Source organism: Rhinolophus hipposideros (assembly GCF_964194185.1).
Source record: "Rhinolophus hipposideros genome assembly, chromosome: X".
In the NCBI taxonomy this organism is placed as follows: Eukaryota; Metazoa; Chordata; class Mammalia; order Chiroptera; family Rhinolophidae; genus Rhinolophus; species Rhinolophus hipposideros.
In genome coordinates this window covers 5,055,968-5,074,999 of record NC_138046.1, presented here as the reverse complement: position 1 = coordinate 5,074,999, position 19,032 = coordinate 5,055,968, and the positions used below count along the sequence as shown (strand labels likewise).

General features: G+C 35.3%; 1 protein-coding gene across 3 annotated transcripts in view; it reads right to left on the bottom strand.

The window, feature by feature from the left end:
- Positions 1-19,032, bottom strand: part of FAAH2 (fatty acid amide hydrolase 2) — an 81,274-nt gene that overhangs the window by 7,697 nt on the left and 54,545 nt on the right. For 2 of the 3 annotated variants that reach the window (XM_081043170.1, XM_081043172.1), the window contains exons 5-8: positions 17,239-17,358; positions 8,486-8,621; positions 6,122-6,239; positions 914-1,033 (exon numbers count right to left, since the gene is read on the bottom strand). In XM_081043170.1, coding sequence (XP_080899296.1) covers positions 914-1,033; positions 6,122-6,239; positions 8,486-8,621; positions 17,239-17,358 — 494 coding nt within the window. The remainder of the gene's footprint in view (positions 1-913; positions 1,034-6,121; positions 6,240-8,485; positions 8,622-17,238; positions 17,359-19,032) is intronic. The other variant, XM_081043171.1, reaches the window with a different exon arrangement.

Below are 19,032 nucleotides of genomic sequence, written 5' to 3'. Positions count from 1 at the left end.
TTATTGAAGAGCTACTATCTATCAGGCATTTTACAAGAAATATTCATAATCCTGAAAATAATCTTGTAATATAGGTATCAGTAGCTTCATTTCACAGATGAGTAAAGTGAAGAATAGCTAAGTAACTACCCTGCCCAAAACAGAAGAGCTAAGAAGTGGCTTGCAATTTGAATTTGTCTCTGTCACACTCTAACACACACATTCCCAATGGCCACCATATGTATAAAAGTTAAAAGATCTGAAAATATTTCTTTTATTTCTTCATAATGTCAAATTTACCTTATTCCTCTTAAAGAATTCATATTTAAAATCCTCAACAAGCCTGAAGAAAGCATAAGTAAATCATCTTTCACAAGTACCCACATCAGCTTCCAAACTTAGAATATAACAGGAGGGTCAAAATACGTTGTAGAAAAGCAGATAATTGTGTGCAGGTGTCTAAAAAACCTCTTATGGGGGAGGCAAAGTGGGCTCTCGACAGTTTGGGTTACCTAATCACTGTATGCTTTATTGAAATCTAAATTCTCTGGTACCCAGCACACATCACACTGGAATAAGCCTCACACTCCTGTGCCCTTGTCCATGATGTTTCCTCTGACTGGAACACCTTTGATCATTTCTTTACCTGGTTAAGGCCTCCAAATTATTCAAGTATTGGAGGATAGCAACTCCTCCACCAGGACGCCTTCACTGACTTCCACATAGAGATGGGCCCATCCATCCTCTGTGATCCTACAATTATAAATGCTTATACCAGTATAGCATTCACCAAACTGTAATCTTTAATTATTTAACTCTGTCACCTATTTGCTTATGAATTTCATTTCTCCATATCTATAACATATGGACCATGATAGAACTCAAGACATATTTATGGAAGGAAAGATGAAAAGAAGGAAAGAACTGAACATACCTTCCCATCATGTCCCTTTGCTGACATCATTGTGACCCATATCTGAAAAGAATACTTCATTTGCTTCAGTTTCACATGTTGAACCGAGGCTCCAACCATAGTTTCCAAGTGAGCCACAACCTTAGAAAATGAGGATATAAAAATAAACAAACATAATTAGGAAAAAGACACAGCATTGGAGAGTGATGTCATCAAGATGGCAGACAGGGAAGGTCCAGGCCCTCACTCCTCCATGGAAACACCAACATGCAGACCAAAGTAGCTCTGTGAGACCTCTGCAGCAACAAATGACGGAAAAAGAAAAGCTGCACTCAAAATGCAAACAAATCTTGTGGCATCTTTGCTCATTCTTGTCCCTCCCACTTCCTGGCACACTGCAGAGAAATTGGGAGGAAGCCACCCAACTAGTAATTTCTACCTTCGGATGGAAAGAGAAGAGTGGAATTTGCTTGCAGAGTCTGGCTGGTATATGGCCAGCCTGAGGCTCTGGTTTATCTCTTGCCTGACAGGGAACACTAACAGAAATAGAGGCATAGTTCAGATTATCAGTTTGGAAGCTGCCAAAAGCAGTGGTTGGAGCTGCGGTATGAAAGGTTGAGGGCTACTGCAGACCTGTGGGTGTCTGGCCAGGTACAAGATATTACAGGCAAAGCAATAAAATAAAACAACTAAGGGCTGGTGAAGAAGCAAGGATGAGACATTTAGGTAAATTAAGACATTAAAAAAGTAGTCATAAAAATTAAATAAATAAATAAAAGAAACATCTATCAAAAAAAAGTAGTCATATGTACAGAGGAACTGGAATTTTAAAAAAAAAAAAAGGTGGAGGCCCCCAAAAAGACCCATCTGCAAAAGTTTTGAGAGTATTTAGGCCAGCCTGATTAGTAAAGGACTTCCTCTACACAAAGCCAGTCCACAAAAACTAGGAAAGGTCACTATTATTTTAAATATGCAATTTAAAAAAATAGATAACAAGGTATACAAAGAAACAAGGAAACATAGCCTATTCAAACGATCAAAATAAATCTCTACATAGTAAATCCTAAAGAAACACAGTCCTCTGGCTTATTTGACAAAGGCTTTAAAACAACTGTCAAAAAATGCTCAATGAGTTAAAGGACATCATGGACAGACAAATAAGAATCAGGAAAATGATATGAACAAAATTATAATATAAATACACAGAGATAAATTATAATAAAGAAACAACCAGAAATTCTAGAGCTAAAAAACATAAGGCACAGATTGAAAAATTTACTAAAAGGATTCAACAGAAGACTGAAATAGACAGAATAATAAATCAACAAAACAATCTAGAAGACAGGTCATTTGAAATCACTGAGTCTGAGGAGCAAACAGAAATAATAAGAAAATGTGAAAAGAGACCAAGGGATTCATAGAATGCCATCAAATGGAATAATATACACATTATGGGACCCCAGGAGAAGACAGAGAAAAGAGAACAGAGGTACTATTTGAAGAAATAACTGAAAACCCCCAAATTTGAAAACAAAAGAGATGTTCCTTTGTATTCACAGATACAAGAAGTTCAACAAATTCCAAATAGGGTAAACCCAAAGAGAGCCACGGTGAGGTGCATCTTCATGAAACTCTTGCAAATCAAACAGAAAAGAAGAATCTTGAAAGCAGCAAGAGAAAGGTGACACATCACATACAAGAGAGCCTCTCTAAGGATCAGTGCTTTTCTCAGCAGAAATCTTTAAGAGCTAAAAGAAAAAACAACTGTGAACTAAGAACAAAATGTGCGGCAAAACTGAACTTCAAAAATGAGGGATATGAGAGACATCAGCATTATGGCAGTGTTAAGTCATTGCTCTTTTTCTCCATTTGAGCAATTAATTTCACATCCATAACTGAACAGAAGTGGCTCTGCACATTACAACAAGGGATCTAAAAGATTTCCAGCCCTCCTGTGCATGCAAAAATCAACAAATGGAACCTAGGTGGGGTCTGCAGATCGAAGGCAGTCAGCAAACTTCACACATCCTCTTGTTCATTCTGGCAGAAGAGTAACACCATTTTCTCAACTTCTATAAAATAACCAATTTGATTTTAGTTGCTATGAAATATGGCCTCCCCATCCCCTCAAATGTTATTTTTCTGGCAATAGCTGGGAAAAGTGAAGGTGGCACACATCCTTATTGCCACTACCCCTATGTAATGTCTTTCTCCATTGATCTCCTGACTACTCAGACACACACCATACACCCTCATCTTTCTCAATACATCAAAAGATGACACACAGAAAAGAAATAAATTAATGCATAGAATGATTACTCTATAAGACACCATGCCTGTTGGTGTTTCAGAAACCTTTTGTGACTGTGATGCAGTTTTGTGATGTGCCTGGGGACTTTAAAAACTGGGATATATTATAATTGCACAGATTTATGGGGAATAATTTCCAACAAAACCAAGCTATGAAACTAAGTTTCTTTTTTAATCAAAGCTCATTTTAGAACTCTTAGTAAAGTTTTGTAATTTTCCTCAGATAGGTCCTATATCATTAGTTTTAGAGTCTCTAGGTATTTTGCGTGTTTTTCTATTTCTTTTCGGATTTGTTTTCCCTGTTTAACTTTTGAACTGGTTATGGCTGATAGATATGTTAGCTATGGTTTTTCTCACATTCATCTTACATCTTATTTTTGTTGAACTCATTTAAGGGATTTTAAATAATACCTCTTGAGTATATTCCAAGAATATACTCACATCTTAATTTACAAATAATTATCAGTTTGTCTTCTTTTTTTCATAAGAGTTACACTTCTTATTTCTAATTTCTGTTTCAGATACACTTTATAAATAATAGTGGTGACAGTTGTCATGTTTTACCATAAAAAACACTTAGTATGGGAAACCTAGTTTTTAACGTTGTTTTGTTTCTTTATCAGGAATAGACATTTGAATTTTATAAAATGTCTTTTGGGCAAATATTGAGGTTATAAGTTTCTCTTAGCCACAATACTACAATATTAGAGATCCTTGTCTTCCATATGCTCATTGTTACTACAGCCTGTTCTAAATTTTGTACTATGAATTGAAATTCCTGAATGGTTTTACATATATTTCTGTCTGTTGCTGTCTCTTTTATAGCATAGGAGTACTTTAAACTGTTATTTCAAATTGTTCCATGGTGGCTCTGCCTGCTAGCTGATGCCGACAGGCTGGGAAGTCTGCCTAATTTTCACTTCTGGTACTATAGAGAGAGTCTCAATAATTCAAAGTGAGACGTTTGGTTAGTATCAACAGTGGGAAAATCACTTAGTACAAAGGGCCATTTATATCGTACATATGAATTTCAGGCCAGCAATTATTGTTTTGATATGGTCAAAGGGAAAGTTTTAAATATTAAATAGCCTAGAGAATTTGGTAATGAAGATAAAGAAGCTGTATGGTAAAATTAACATTTTTGCTTAATTTACTTAACAGTGGGATGGTGGGGAAGTCACTGCTGTGGCAGCAAGTAGAGGGGCTGAGTCAGGATTCACTGTGATTTATTTATTTCCATGCATCCATTTGTTCTCCTTTTTCTTCCTGTTCCTGGCTTCATGGTTTCACATTTATCTCCCCCACACCCTGTCCTTTTAAAATTAACAAAATTGCTTTGCCACTAGCATTATATGACTATTCCAGTCTTATCAATCCAAGCAACACTGAATATTATCTTAAATTTCTATAGTTTGTTTTCCGTTAACCACTTGTAATACTTAACATTTTTTTATGTTTTCATTAGTTACATACATAACTTCTTTTATAATTTACCTTTTTCCTTTCCCATGGCTCTGGTGGTTTTCATCTTACCATGGATTATAGCCTAAATAAGGCTAATAACACTTTGCCATTTTTATTGCCAATATTTTCTGTAATTTCTTCCTCTACAATGGTATTAATGCAAATTTGTGAAGCTATGCTAATACCCATGGAAAGTTAATATATAAAAAGTTTATATCTGGGCTTATAACTTATCATGTATATCTCGTTTTTCTCCCCCCGCCCATGAAACATTACAAAAATAAAAAAAAATAAAAAGTCCATTGGGTTTTAGAATTGCATTTTTACCAACAGATTTAAAAATAATATATACATTTATAACATGGTCAAATCTGATAACACAGTAATGTCTGTATTCAGATATTAAAGCCATATTTTATAGCACTCAAGTTTATAATTGTCATCATTTGGGTTTCACACTATGTTTCAGGTAATTCATAGGTATTGTAAAATCATTTTCTACTAGTTGTTTCTGCTATATTGGGCTGATTCTGACTTAGGGATTATCTGACTTTCATTAAGACATTTGTTAACCATACTGTGAGAGTTTTTACATGAATTTTCTTGAGGTCGGAAATATACAATTACATGTTTTCCAAATAATGATTTGTATTATGTTTTAATGGTGCCATATGTGGATTTACTGTTGATTTTTTCATATTTCCCTCAGCTTTATTGAGATATGATTGAAGTATAAATTGTAAAAGTTTAAGGTGTACAACATGTAACTTTGACACACTTACATATTGCAAAATGATTACAACCATATCATTAGCTAACACCTCCATCACATAATATAATTGTCATTTCCTTTTTGTGGTGGGAACATTTAAGATCTACTCTCTTAGCCACTTTCTATAATCACCATGTTGTACAACTGTCCAGTTATAAGATATGTTCTAGGGATTTACTGTAGTTTTAAAAAAAGTGTTTTTAAAATTTCACAGGGCTCTTACTCTTATTACTTTTCTTCTCTGAATGAACTTTTGCTTTTAGAGAGACAAATTTGTTTCATTGTTTCATTTTATTACAGACATATTTATAAAACAAAAAGCAGATCAGAATTGTTACATATACAATGTGATCTCAATCATATAAAATTTAAATCTACTCATAAGCATAGAAGAATAACTGGACAGAAATATGCCAGAACAGTAATAGCAGTTACCTCTGAGCAATTTCTTTCTTTGCTTTTTCGTATTTTACTTTCAAATCTTCCTTTTTATTATTAAAAGCCGAATGAAATATCAAAAATAACTATAAAGAATCACACTGAAAGTTACTTACTACAACAATTGTGATCACCCTAATTCTGTATGCTGACAGAGAAATATCTGGCAGATAATAAAAGAAAAGGGTAAGAATAGTATCTGTTTGTATAAGTATGAATTTCATTGGAAATTCATTTATAATTACCTTTTTCTGAGCCAGAATGAGATCTTGGTCCACTTTGGACATTAAAATTGAACCACCATCATGTTCCATCCAGTAAAATTTCAAGTCCTTTAAATGTACCTTTTCATCTAGTTTTAACCTACGGAAAAATAAAAAGAAACTGATATTAACATATTACTTAAATATGCTCACAAATTCAATCCTAACAATTGAGATTCTGATTTAGTGTTTTTTTTTTCCAGAATTCTGTGCCAGAAATAGCGATAAGCCTTTAGAATTCAGATCTTCATTTAAGAATATCACTTTAACTACAAGAAAGAGAACAGTTTGGAATGGGTCAAATTTGAAAATGGAGTGACAAGTGAGAAATTATTGTAGCCTCTACTGAAATTGTAACCATGGTTATACATTGAAATGCAACGTTGTAGGACATAATGAGGTGGTGATCTTCACTGTAGATTGCTTAGACATAAGGAGTCATAGAGATGGGGAATTAGGCTTTAACGACTGGGTTGATCAAGGTGCAGTCACTAGAATTGGGGAAGAATAGAAGTGGCAAATCAGGTTTGTGGAGCTTGGAAGAAGAATGCAATCAATTTTAGACATACTGAGTTTCAGGTCCCTGAGATTCTCAGTATACCAGCTAATGCACAGTCCTGTAGCTTAGGTGAGAAGAGGGAACTGGCGATACAGATTTGTGAATCCTCTATGTATGAAAGGTAATTGAAGAAGCTGGTGTAAAAGGAGTCATCCTGGGAGGTTGGAGAAAGAGAGAAGAATGTAGTGAGCTAATACCCTCTCGAGTACCAATATTTAAAGGATGAGCAGGAGAAGAGCCACTAAGGGAGATTAAAAGGGAAAGGCATAGATATCAGAAAAGTGTGAGTCACAAAATCACAAAAACGGTAGAGACTGTTTCAAGAAGGAAAGAGTACTCAATAGTGTCACCAGGTATAATGAGGTCATATAAGAACTGAAAAGTATGTATATACAATGGAATAGTATTCTGCCATAAGAAAAAATGAAATACTGCCATTTGCAACAATATGGATGGATCTTGAGATTATCATGCTAAGTGAAATAAGTCAGAAAAATTCGAGAACCATATGATTTCATTCATATGTGGGATATAAAACTGAAAACAACAAATGAACAAGACAAACAAACAAATAAAAACTCATAGACACAGACAACAGTTTAGTGGTTACCAGAGGGTAAGGGGGGAGGAAGGGAGGTATAAGAGGGCAAAAGGGGTTAAATATATGGTGATGGAAGAACTGACTCTGGGTGGTGAGCACACAATGGACTATATAAATGGTATATTATAGAATTGTACACCTATGTAATTTTACTAACTAATGTGACCCCAATAAATTTAACACAAATTAAAAAAAAACAAAATCAGCCATTAACCTTACCACAAAATAATAATAATAAAAAAGATCAGAGAACTAAACAAAAAAAATTCAGTGGTGTAAAGATGGAAACCATCATGTAAGCATGTAGTTTAGGCATGTTTAATGATAATGAAGAGGAATATATATATATATATATATATATATATATATATATATATATATATATATATACACACACATACTGTGGGTGTGTGTATGTATAGATATACGAGGGTGAAATCATAGGAAGGTGAGGCAAGGAATGGAACAAAGACCTGGGAGAGTACTAGAACATGAGATCCACAGTTAGGTCAAAGTATTTATATACAAAAGCAAAAAGGAAAGATATTTTCTCTACTCTAAAAGAAGAAAACAGAAATTAATGGCTAGGAACCTAGAAAAGTTTGATGTATGGAACTGAAAAAAAGTTCCACAGATCGCATTTTCTTGGTGAGATAGAATGTGGGATCATTTACAGAGGGTAAAAGCTAGATGAGGAAATCACTGTTTTGCTGGAAATACAAACACTTGGAAATTGCTGTTGTGGAAAATGTGATAAAGAGCTATCTAGAAAAACAGAGAGATTTGTAGGCAGTATCGATGTCCCAGGTAACTCTGGAAAACGTGTGGTGACAGAAGGCAGAAGTACCAGAAAGGCTTAATTTGAAGTGAGATAAGTCTATATATTCAAATTGCCAAATGAACAACAACAACAAAAATCTACAGCTTTCATCCCAAAATAGGTCTCTCTTTGTGTAATATTTTTACAGAGTAAGGTATTTTTACAAACTATCTTCCCAATTTGTGAAATATGATATCCATATACAAAAGCTCTCTCAAAAAAACAAAACAAACAAACAAACAAACAAATACCTCTAATAATTCTTTGGTTGAGGACTGGCAGTTTACCTCTATGTCTCTAATAGATAAAGGGGGAATGAATGTCTGGATAGGAAGGAGAGGAAATAAAGAAAAGAAGCAAACATACTTTTGGATGCCAGGTCCTGCCATGACCCTTAGCATGGGGGTCAGGTCTTCAGCATAGCGACACATTGGGCCTGTGCACTGAAACAGCTCCTGGGCTCCCTTGGCCACAGGAAACTGACCGTTGTTGGAGACCACACCTGAAAGGTCAGATACTCAGGTTAGCTGTCCAAAATAAGACATGATCCCCGAATGTTGTATTTCACCATCATGTTTAATCTACCTTAAACCTAAAGGGTAGAACCTCCAGTACAATATTTAATAGAAGCAGCAAGAGCAGACATACTTTCCTTGCTCCTGGTCTTAGAAGGACAGTTTTTAGTTTTCACCAGTAAGTATGATGGTAGCTGTGGATATTTTCATATATGTCCTCTTTTTTTTTAAACATAAAGATATTTAATAGTATTTACTATGTGTCAGTTACTCTTCTAGGAGCTTTACAAATATTAACTCATTTAATTCTCATAACAACCTTAAGAAGTAGGTATTTTGACTATACCCATTTTACAGAGGAGACAACTGAGGCAGAGATTAATTATCTAGTTTAAGATTACATAGCTACTACCATGTTTCCCTGAAAATAAGACCTAGCCAGACCATCAGCTCTAATGTGTCTTTTGGAGGAAAAATTAATATAAGAGCCAGTCTTATTTTAATATAATATAAGATTGGGTATAATATAATATAATACAATACAATATAATATAATACAGGGTCTTATAGTAAGTTTTGCTCCAAAAGATGCATTAGAGCTGATGGTCCGGCTAGGTCTTATTTTCGGGGAAACATGGTAAGTGACAGAATACCAGGAGTCTAGCTCCCCAGACTATGTTATCAATCACTAAACCACTGACTCAAACTTTTTAGCTTCAGGATCCTTCTATATGCTTCAGAATTACTAACAACCCCAAAGAATTTGTGCTTCTGCAAGTAAAATATGTCAATATTTAACATATTAGAAATTAAAACTGAGAAGATATTAAAATATTTGTGTAAAATTAACAGTAAACCCATTATATGTTAGCACAATATGTTTTATAAAAAATAGTTATTTTCTGAAACAAAAATATATTTGATATGGAGAAGGTCATTATTTTACACTTTTGCAGATCTGTTTTAAGAAAAAAACAACTGGATTCTCATATCTGCTTCTGCATTCTATGTTTTGCAATATGTATTTTGTTTGAAATACATAAAGAAAACCAATCTCATACAGATATTTAGTTGAAAAGGTAGAAGTATTTTAAAAACCTTTACAGATAATTTTTCATATTCTTTGGTGATATTATATCAAATTATATCAAACGCTGGTTTCTGACAGGACAATTAAAATGATAAATCTGAAATTTTACCAATGACTTTTTCATACTCTGTTACACTAAAATTCATCAGTATATTTCTTACTCTGAGTCAATCCTTTTCCAATTCATGATTTTGTAACACCAGCCATTGGTGATTTGAAAAATATTAGTTCACTAAAATATACATTTTATTCAGTTTACATTATGTAAAGGGGGTCAAATATATGGTGATGGAAGGAAAAGGGACTCTGAGTGGTGAACACACAATGCAATATATAGATGATGTATTATAGAATTGTGCACTTGAAACCTATGTAGTGTTATTGACCAGTCACCCCAATACATTTTAATAAAAAAATGAAAAAAAAAAACCACATTCACATCACCACTGATCTGTAAGAAAACTCCTTAAGTATTGGAAGACTGTTAAACTCATAATGATGAATGCAGGTTTTTCAAAATTCTAATTTTTGTTTGTATAAGGTTCTTAAAATACATGAGTACAAGAACAAAGTAAGAGATAGACAAATGAATCTGTTATATGTATTTTAAAAATTATTCAGGAAATGTTTTATTAATAAGAAAAAATGAAGTAATGAAAGGGATCATGAACATGCTAAATATATAAATACAACTTGAACTGTTTGAAAATGCAAACAGTAGCCTATACCATGCACACTTCTTACCTTGCTTTTCCCTACTTATCTCTGTGGTCACATGAATTTTTGGTGTCCACAGGGTGGTTTTTAAAACCAGAGAAGATGAAAAAATATCACTTTCTGGTCAATATGGCAGAGAAAGTAAATGCTGTGCTTGCATCCTCTCATGAGCACATTAGAATTACAACTAAACTACAGAATAACCATTATTGAGAATTGCCTGAAGTCTAGCTGAACAGAAGTCCTAAAACTAAGGATATACAGATGAACTCATGTCGAGACTGGCAGTGGGGGTGGAGATGAGGAACGAGCTGAACTCACACCCGTATATGGCAGTTAAAAGTTGGGAGGGATATTTCAGCTGTGGAGGTCCCAGATGAGGGACAAGGGGTCCCAGCCTCACATTGGACTCCACAGCCCAGGGCTCCAGTGCCAGGAAGAGAAGTCTCCATAATATCTGGCTGTGAAAACCAGAGGAGATTGTGGCTGAGTGAGATGAAGTGCAGTTGGAATCCCAGGCATTGTTCTTAAAGAGCTTGTGAACAAACTTACTTACAGACTCACTCACTCTGAACTCAATCACTGGGGCAGCAGCTTGAAAGGTGCTGGGGACAAATGGGGATTAACTAAACTGTTTGGCTCTAGGGTGTAGGCTGGAGGGACAGCTTTCTCCCAGACAGAACTAGTGGCAGAAGCCATTGTTCCTTTGTTGAGCCCTCCCCCTACCCAGCATGCAGACTTTGGCAGGTACCATATCTGATTCTCCATCAACCTGACTAACACCTTACGCCCTTCCCTGGTGATTCCCTGAGACCCTGCCCCACACAACTTGTGGACCTACCCAAGCCACTTTCAGTGGCTTTTCCATACAAATGGCCTGTCTTGGCTCATGCTGAACTTTCTAAAATCTCTCAAAGGTTCACAAACCAAAAACAAGCAGCATCTGGCCTTGGCATGTCCTGTATATGCCAAGCAACCGCAAGTCCAGCACTAGCAGCAGCCAGCCTCGGTTTGCAGCATAGCCTCTCGCAGGCATCACCAAGCCTAGTGAGGTGGAAGACATCTGCAGATGACTTTGTGGCTCACGCCAGGTAGTCCTGGGCAGGTAACAGGTGGAGGCTGAATTTGGCCTGCGGTGGGGCCCCTCCCAGGAAACCCAAGGGCCGGCACATCCAGTGGCCAGCTTCTGACCGTATCAGAGCACCACCAGGACACTTACACAAATGACCTACCAAAAGGGCAGACTGGGCAGACACCAGAGCTCTGCTAAAGCAAATCCTGCTCTGTAGGATCAGCCTCTGCACCAAAACTCCTCCACTGTAATCACAGCCAGTCCTCACAACCAATCAATCTGAGGGTCAGTCCATCCCACTGATGTGCCAACAGCAACCAAGTCTCAACTACAATAAGAGGGCACACATAACTTAGACAAGGGGCACCTATGAAGCACACAACTCAGATGACCAGGGAGATTGCACCACTGGGTCCCATAGGACACCTCCTACATAAGGTCACTCTACTAAGACTGGGAGGCATAGCAGCCCTACCTAATACAAAGAAATGAACACAGGGAGGCAGCCAGAATTAGGAGACAAAGAAACATGTCCCAGATAAAAGAACAGGACAAAGCTCCATAAAAATAACTAAAAATGGAAACAAGTAATCTACCAGATGCAGAGTCAAAACACTGGTTATAAGGATGCCCAACAATCTCAGCGAGCAATTCAAGAAAGAGATAGGAAACATAGAAATGGAGACAAAAAACATAAAAAAGAACGAGTCAGAAATAAAGACTAGAATAACTGAAATGAAGAATACATTAGAGGGAATCAACAGTAGATTAGATGAAGCAGAGGATCAAATCAGTGATTTAGAAGATAAAGTAGCAGAAAAAAACCAAGCAGAACAGCAAAAAGAAAAAAGAATCCCCCCCCCCCAAAGGAGAGAGTTTAAAGAATCTCTGGGACATCAAGTGTGTCAACGTTTGCTTCATAGGGGTACCAGAAGGAGAAGAGAAAGAGCAAGGAATTGAAAACCTATTTGAAGAAATGATGATGAAAACTTCCCTAACCTAAAGAAGGAAATAGACATACAGGCCCAGGAAGTGCAGAGGTTTCCAAATAATATGAATCCAAAGAGGTTTACACCAAGACACATCATAATTAAAATGCCAAAGGTTAAAGATAAGAAGAGAATCTCAAAAGTAGCATGAAAAACAGCAGTTAGTTGTCTACAATGGGACTCCTATAATACTGTCAGATGACTTCTCTACATCCACTTTGCAGTCCAGAAGGGATTGACACAAAATATTGGAAATGATGAAAAGCAAGGACCTACAACCAAATTTACTCTACCCAGCAAACTATCATTTAGAATTGAAGGACAGATAAAGAGCTTCCCAGATAAGAAAAAGCTAAAAGAGTTCATCACCACCAATCCAGTATTATAAGAAATGTTAAAGGGAGAAGAAGAAGAAGGAGAAAGAGAGGGAGAGGGAGAGGGAGAGGGAGAGGGAGAGGGAGAGGGAGAGGGAGAGGGAGAGGGAGAGGGAGAGGGAGAGGGAGAGGGAGAGGGAGAGGAAGAGGAAAAAAAGAACATAAAGATGAATAATAGAATGGCAATACTATGTATCTATCAATGATCACTTCAAATATAAATGGATTAAATGCCCCAATCAAACGACATAGAGTAGGGGTGGTCAGTTAGCTCAGTTGGTTAGAGAGCATGGTGCTGGTAGCACCAAGGTTGCCAGTTCGATCCCCACATGGGCCACTGTGAGCTGTGCCCTCCTTAAAAAAAATAAATAAATAAAAATAAAGACACAGAGTATCTGAATGGATAAGAAAACAAGACCCATACCTATGCTGTCTACAAGTGAACCACTCCAGATCAAAAACCATACAGATTGAAAGGGAAAGAATGGAATAATACAGATCATGCAAATGTAATAGAAAAGAAAGCTGGGGTAACAGTACTTACATCAGACAAAATCGACTTTAAAACAATGACATTAATAAGAAACAAAGAAGGGCATTACATAATGACAATGAGATCAATCCAACACAAGGATATAACACTTGTAAACATCTATGCAACCGACATAGGAAAACCTAAATACATAATATAAATATTAACTAACATAAGGAAAGATTGACAGTATTACAAGAAGAGTAGGGGAATTTAACACCCAATTTAAATCAATGGATAGATCATCCAAACAAAAAAATCAGTAAAAAAACTTTGTTCTTAAATGAAAAAGTATTCCACACATTTAATAGATATATACCAAATATTTCACCCCAAATCAGCAGAATACACATTATTTTTAAATGCACATGAAATATTCTCCAGGATAGATCACATATTAGGCTAGAAAACAAGTCTCAATAAATTTAAGGAGACAAAAAGGCCATCAACCATGTTTTCCCACTACAGTGGTATGAAACTAGAAATTACCTAAAGAAGAAAACTGGGAAAAACACAAACATGTGGAGGCTAAACAACATGTTCTTAAACAATCAATGGGTCCATGAAGAAAGCAAAGGATAATTAAAAAAAATAATCTCCAATAAATGAAAATTGAACAAATTTTTCAAAAATCTATGGGAGGCAGCAAAAGCAGTTCTAAGAAGGAAATTTATACTGATACAGGTATACCTTGAAAAAAACCTGAAAAATCTCAAGTAAACAATGTAAACTGTCACTGAGGGGAACTGGAAAAATAATAAAGATCACAATGGAAATAAATAAAATAGGGACTGAAAAATGAATAGAAAAGAGCAACGAAATCAGGAGGAGGTATAATGAAATTGTAAACAAAATTGATGACTCTTTAGCAAGGCTCATGAAGGAAAAAGAGGGCCCAAATTAAATCAGAAATGAAGGAGAAGTTATAACCAATAAGAAGTACAAAGGATCATAAGAGAATACTATGAACAATTATAAGCCAACAAATTAGACAACCTAGAAGAAATGAATAAATTCCTAGAAACATACATCTTCCAAAACTGAGTTAAGACAAAACAGAAAATCTGAACAAATTACCAGTAACATAACTGTATTAGTAATTTTAAAAGTCCCAACTTTTAAACAAAAGCCCAGGACCAAAGGGCTACACACGCAAATTCTACCAAGCAAGACCAACGTCCCTAATAAACATAGATGCAGAAATCCACAACAAAATATTTGTTTCTCATTTGTTTGTCTTGTTCTTTTGTTGATTTTGGTTTATATACCACATATCAGTGAAATCATAGGGTTCTCTGCTTTTTCTGTCTGACTTCTTTCGCTTAGCATTATACTCTCAAGATCCATCCATGCACAACAAAATATTAGCAAACCAAATTCAACAATAAAACAAAAGGATCATACACCACAATCAAGTGGGATTTATTTCAGGGAGGCAATGATGGTCCTATAGCCACAAAACAATCACCATGATATACCACATAACAAAACATGTAATAAAATCATATAATGATCTCAATAGATGCAGAAAAAATTAACAAAATGTAACATCCATTTATGATGAAAACTCTCAACTCAGTGTGCATAGAAGGAACATACCTCAACATAATAAAAGTTATATATGACAAAACACGGTTAATATCATACTCAATGGTAAAAAGCTGAAAGCTTTTGTTCTCAGATCAGGGAAAGACAAGTATGCCCATTCTCACCACTTTTAGTCAACATATTATTAGAAGTCCTAGCAACAGCAATCTGACAAGAAAAATATATAAAAGGCATCCAAATTGGAAAGGAAGAAATAAAACTGTCACTATTTGCTGATAATATGACATTTATATAGAGAAAACCTTAAAGACTCCATCAAAAAATTATTAGAACTAATAAATGAATTCAGTGAAGTTGCAGGATACAAAATTAATACACAGAAATTGGTTGTGTTTTATATACTAACATATGAAAGATAAATCAAGAAAAAATTCCATTTACAATTGCATCAAAAAAACCCCAGAAACCTAAAAATTAATTTAACCACGAACTTGAAAGACCTTCAGTCAAAATATTGTAAGTTGATGAAAAAAAACTGAAGTTGATACAAATAAATGCAAGGATATTACATGCTGATGGATCGGAGTAATTAATATTGATAAAATATCCGTACTACTCAAAGTGATCAACAATCACTTTGCATTTATCCCACACAATTCAATGTAAGAGTCCATATAATTCCTATTAAATTAATAATGTTCCTTTTCAAAGAACTTGAAAATTAATTCTAAAATTAATATGGAACTACAAAAGACCCCAAATATCCAAAGAAATCTTGAAAAAATAACAAAACTGGAGATATCATACTTCCTGATTTCAAACTATACTACACAACTATAGTAATCAAAACAACGTGGCACTGGCAAAAAGCAAAACAAAACAAAAAACAAAAAAACACACAAACCAGACCCACAGATCACTGGAAGAGAATAGAAATTCCAGAAATAAACCCAGATGTACATGGTCAATTAGTCTATGACAAAAGAGGCAAGAATATACAATGGGGAAAAGACATTCTCTTCAATAAATGGGGTTGTGAAAACTGGACAGCTACATGCAAAAAAATTGGACCACTTTTGTACACCATATACAAAAATAAATTTAAAATGTATGAAGTACCCTCATCTACCATCCCCTCCCTCTTACCCTCTGATAACCACTAAACTATTGTCTGTGTCTATGAAGTTTTTGTTTCTTCATTTGTAGAAGATGTATTACAGAAGTGTACACCTGAAACCTATGTAACTTTACTAACAATTGTTACCAGAATAAACTTTAATTTAAAAACATATTAAATACTTAAATATTAGACCAGAAATCATACAGTTTACAGAAGAAAACGTAAGCAATAAGCTCTACGACATTGGCCCATGTAATATTTTCTTGGATATGTCTACCCAGGCAAGAACAATAAAAGCAAAAATATACAAGTAGGATTACATAAAACTAAGAAGCTTTTGCAGTGATGAAAACCATTAACAAAACAAAAAGGCAACCCACTGAATGGGAGAAAGTATTTGCAAATGATATATCCAATAACAGGTTAATACCCAAAATATATAAAGAACTCATACAACTCAATAGCAAAAAACCCCCAAACAATCCAATTAAAAAACTGACAGAGGATCTGAATAGACATTTTTCTAAAGAGGACAGACATATAGATGGCAAACAGACACATGAAAAGATGTTCCACATCACTAATCATCAGGGAAATGTGAATCAAAAACACAATTAAATATCACCTCACACCTGTAAGATTGGCTATTATAAAAAATAAAACAAATAAGTGTTAGCAAGGAGGTCGAGAAAAGGGAACCCCCCCTCCCCCCGTACACTGCTGGTTGGATTGAAAACTGGTGTAGTCACTATGGAAAACAGTATGAAGATTCCTTGAAAAACTAAAAATAGAACTTACATATGACCCAGCAATTCCACTACTGAGTATAACAAAACAAAAATAATAATTCAAAAAGATATGTACATCCCTTATGTGCAGGTTTAATTAATATTCCTGAATTTTGAACCTGTCATCAGTCAAATGGACATAATTTCTCCCTGAAAGGGTTACTGTGGGGATTAAATAAAAATTAGTTATGGAGAAAACTCGTACCATGCCGACACAGAATTGGTGCTCAATAAACAGTAGCTATTTTATTTAAGAATATTAAGAAATACATAATAACCATGCTTATAGGTAAGATTATGCTGGTAGGGACCAAATTTCTGCATTGCTTGAATCATAAAAGTAGAACCACCTTTTCATCATGTTTTAATATTACCTGGCGAAGGTTTGTGTCCAAATATGCCATTGAAGAATGCAGGCATCCTAATGCTGCCACCAATATCAGAGCCCACACCAATCACTGAGCAGGCAGCTGCCAGGGTACAGCCCTCACCACCTATGGGAAATGCAAAATGTTCCTGTTAAATAAGCAAATTAGGATACTATTTGCATGGAACACATTTTATCATCATTCATTTTTAACTTCTCTGTGTTTTTAGATTGAAAGTGAGTCTTTTGTAGATAGCATTTATTTGGATCATGATTTTAATCTATTATACCAATCTATGTCTTTTGATTCAGGAGATTAATCATTTTACATTAGGTGTAATTACTAATAGGGAAGGACTCACTTTTGATTTTTTGGTTTTAAAAAAAAAATTTATGTCTTACAGCTTTCATCCCTCGTTGCCTTCATTACTGATTTCCTTTGTGCGTAGTTGATTTTTTGTAGTGACTCTATGTTTCTCTCCCTATTCCCTTTTTTGTATGTTCTACAGTTATTTTCTTTGCAGGGTACCATGGAATTATAAATTATAATTTATATGCTTTGATATCTTAAAAACATAATTCTGACTGGAGAGAGATTGTCCCTCCCTTGGATAGTCAGTTCTTAGAGATGGCAAATGGCCTATCCATAAGTGTGCCGTTTATGCAAACTAACCAATCCAGAGCCATACCTCCTCTATCTGGAGGTACCACAGAAGGCATTACTGTTTTACCTCTATTATCTCAGGGCCAGATACAAGGCAACCAGAGACCACTCCTATAGTCCAAAGCCCACTGAAATTATTCAAACTAGTCAGTCCTAAACTGTTCACCCTGCCCTGCCTGGCCTTTCCCGCAGAAACCCCAATAAAGACTGTGGCTCAAACATTCCCCCTGCTACTATCTTTTGAAAACTGACCATACTGATGTCTTTCCCATGTGGTCTTGCATAGTTTGCTGTGCCTCCTGCCTCTAGGACCTGGGAGTATAATAAACTTTATTTTCCTGAGCTCCAACTGTGTCTCCTCTTGAGGCTGCACTTGACTGACCATCTCATAAAAGAACACAAAACAACATCCTAAAGTCATAACAATATTATAAATGTATGCCAACTTAACTTCAATTGCATACTAAAACTATGCTTTTTATGCAGCTCTCTCTCTCCACTTTTTATAACTGATTTAACAAATTACATCCATATATACTGTTTATCCACTAACATAGACTTATAACAATTTTTATGATCGTGCCTTTAAATATCCTGTATAAAAACAAGTTGATTTTGAAACCAAAATTTCACTTATACTGGTTGTTATATTTACTCATGCATTTCCTTTACCAGAGATCTTTATATTCATGTGACTTTGAATTACTCTCTAGTGTCCTTTCATTACAACTTGAAGGATTCTTTATTATTTCTTGTCGGGCATTTCTGGTGGCAATGAACTCACCCTCAGCTTCTGTTTGTCTTGGGGTATCTTAATTCCTCCCTCATTTCTAAAGCACAGTTTTTCTGGAGTTGACAGTTATTTTCATTCAACAATTTTAATGTATCAATCCACTGCCTCCTTGCCGCCCAAGTATCTGCTGAGAAATCTAATGATTATTTTGTTGAGGATCCCTTCTACAAACCAGTCATTTTTCTCTTGCCACTTTAGTATTTTCCCTTTGTCTTTCAATGATTTGATTATGTGTCTCAGTAGGGGTCTACATAGACTTATCCTATTTGGAGTTCAATTTTGTATTTGTAGACCTGTCTTTCCTCAAATATTGGATGTTTGGGGGCCATTATTTCTTCAACTAA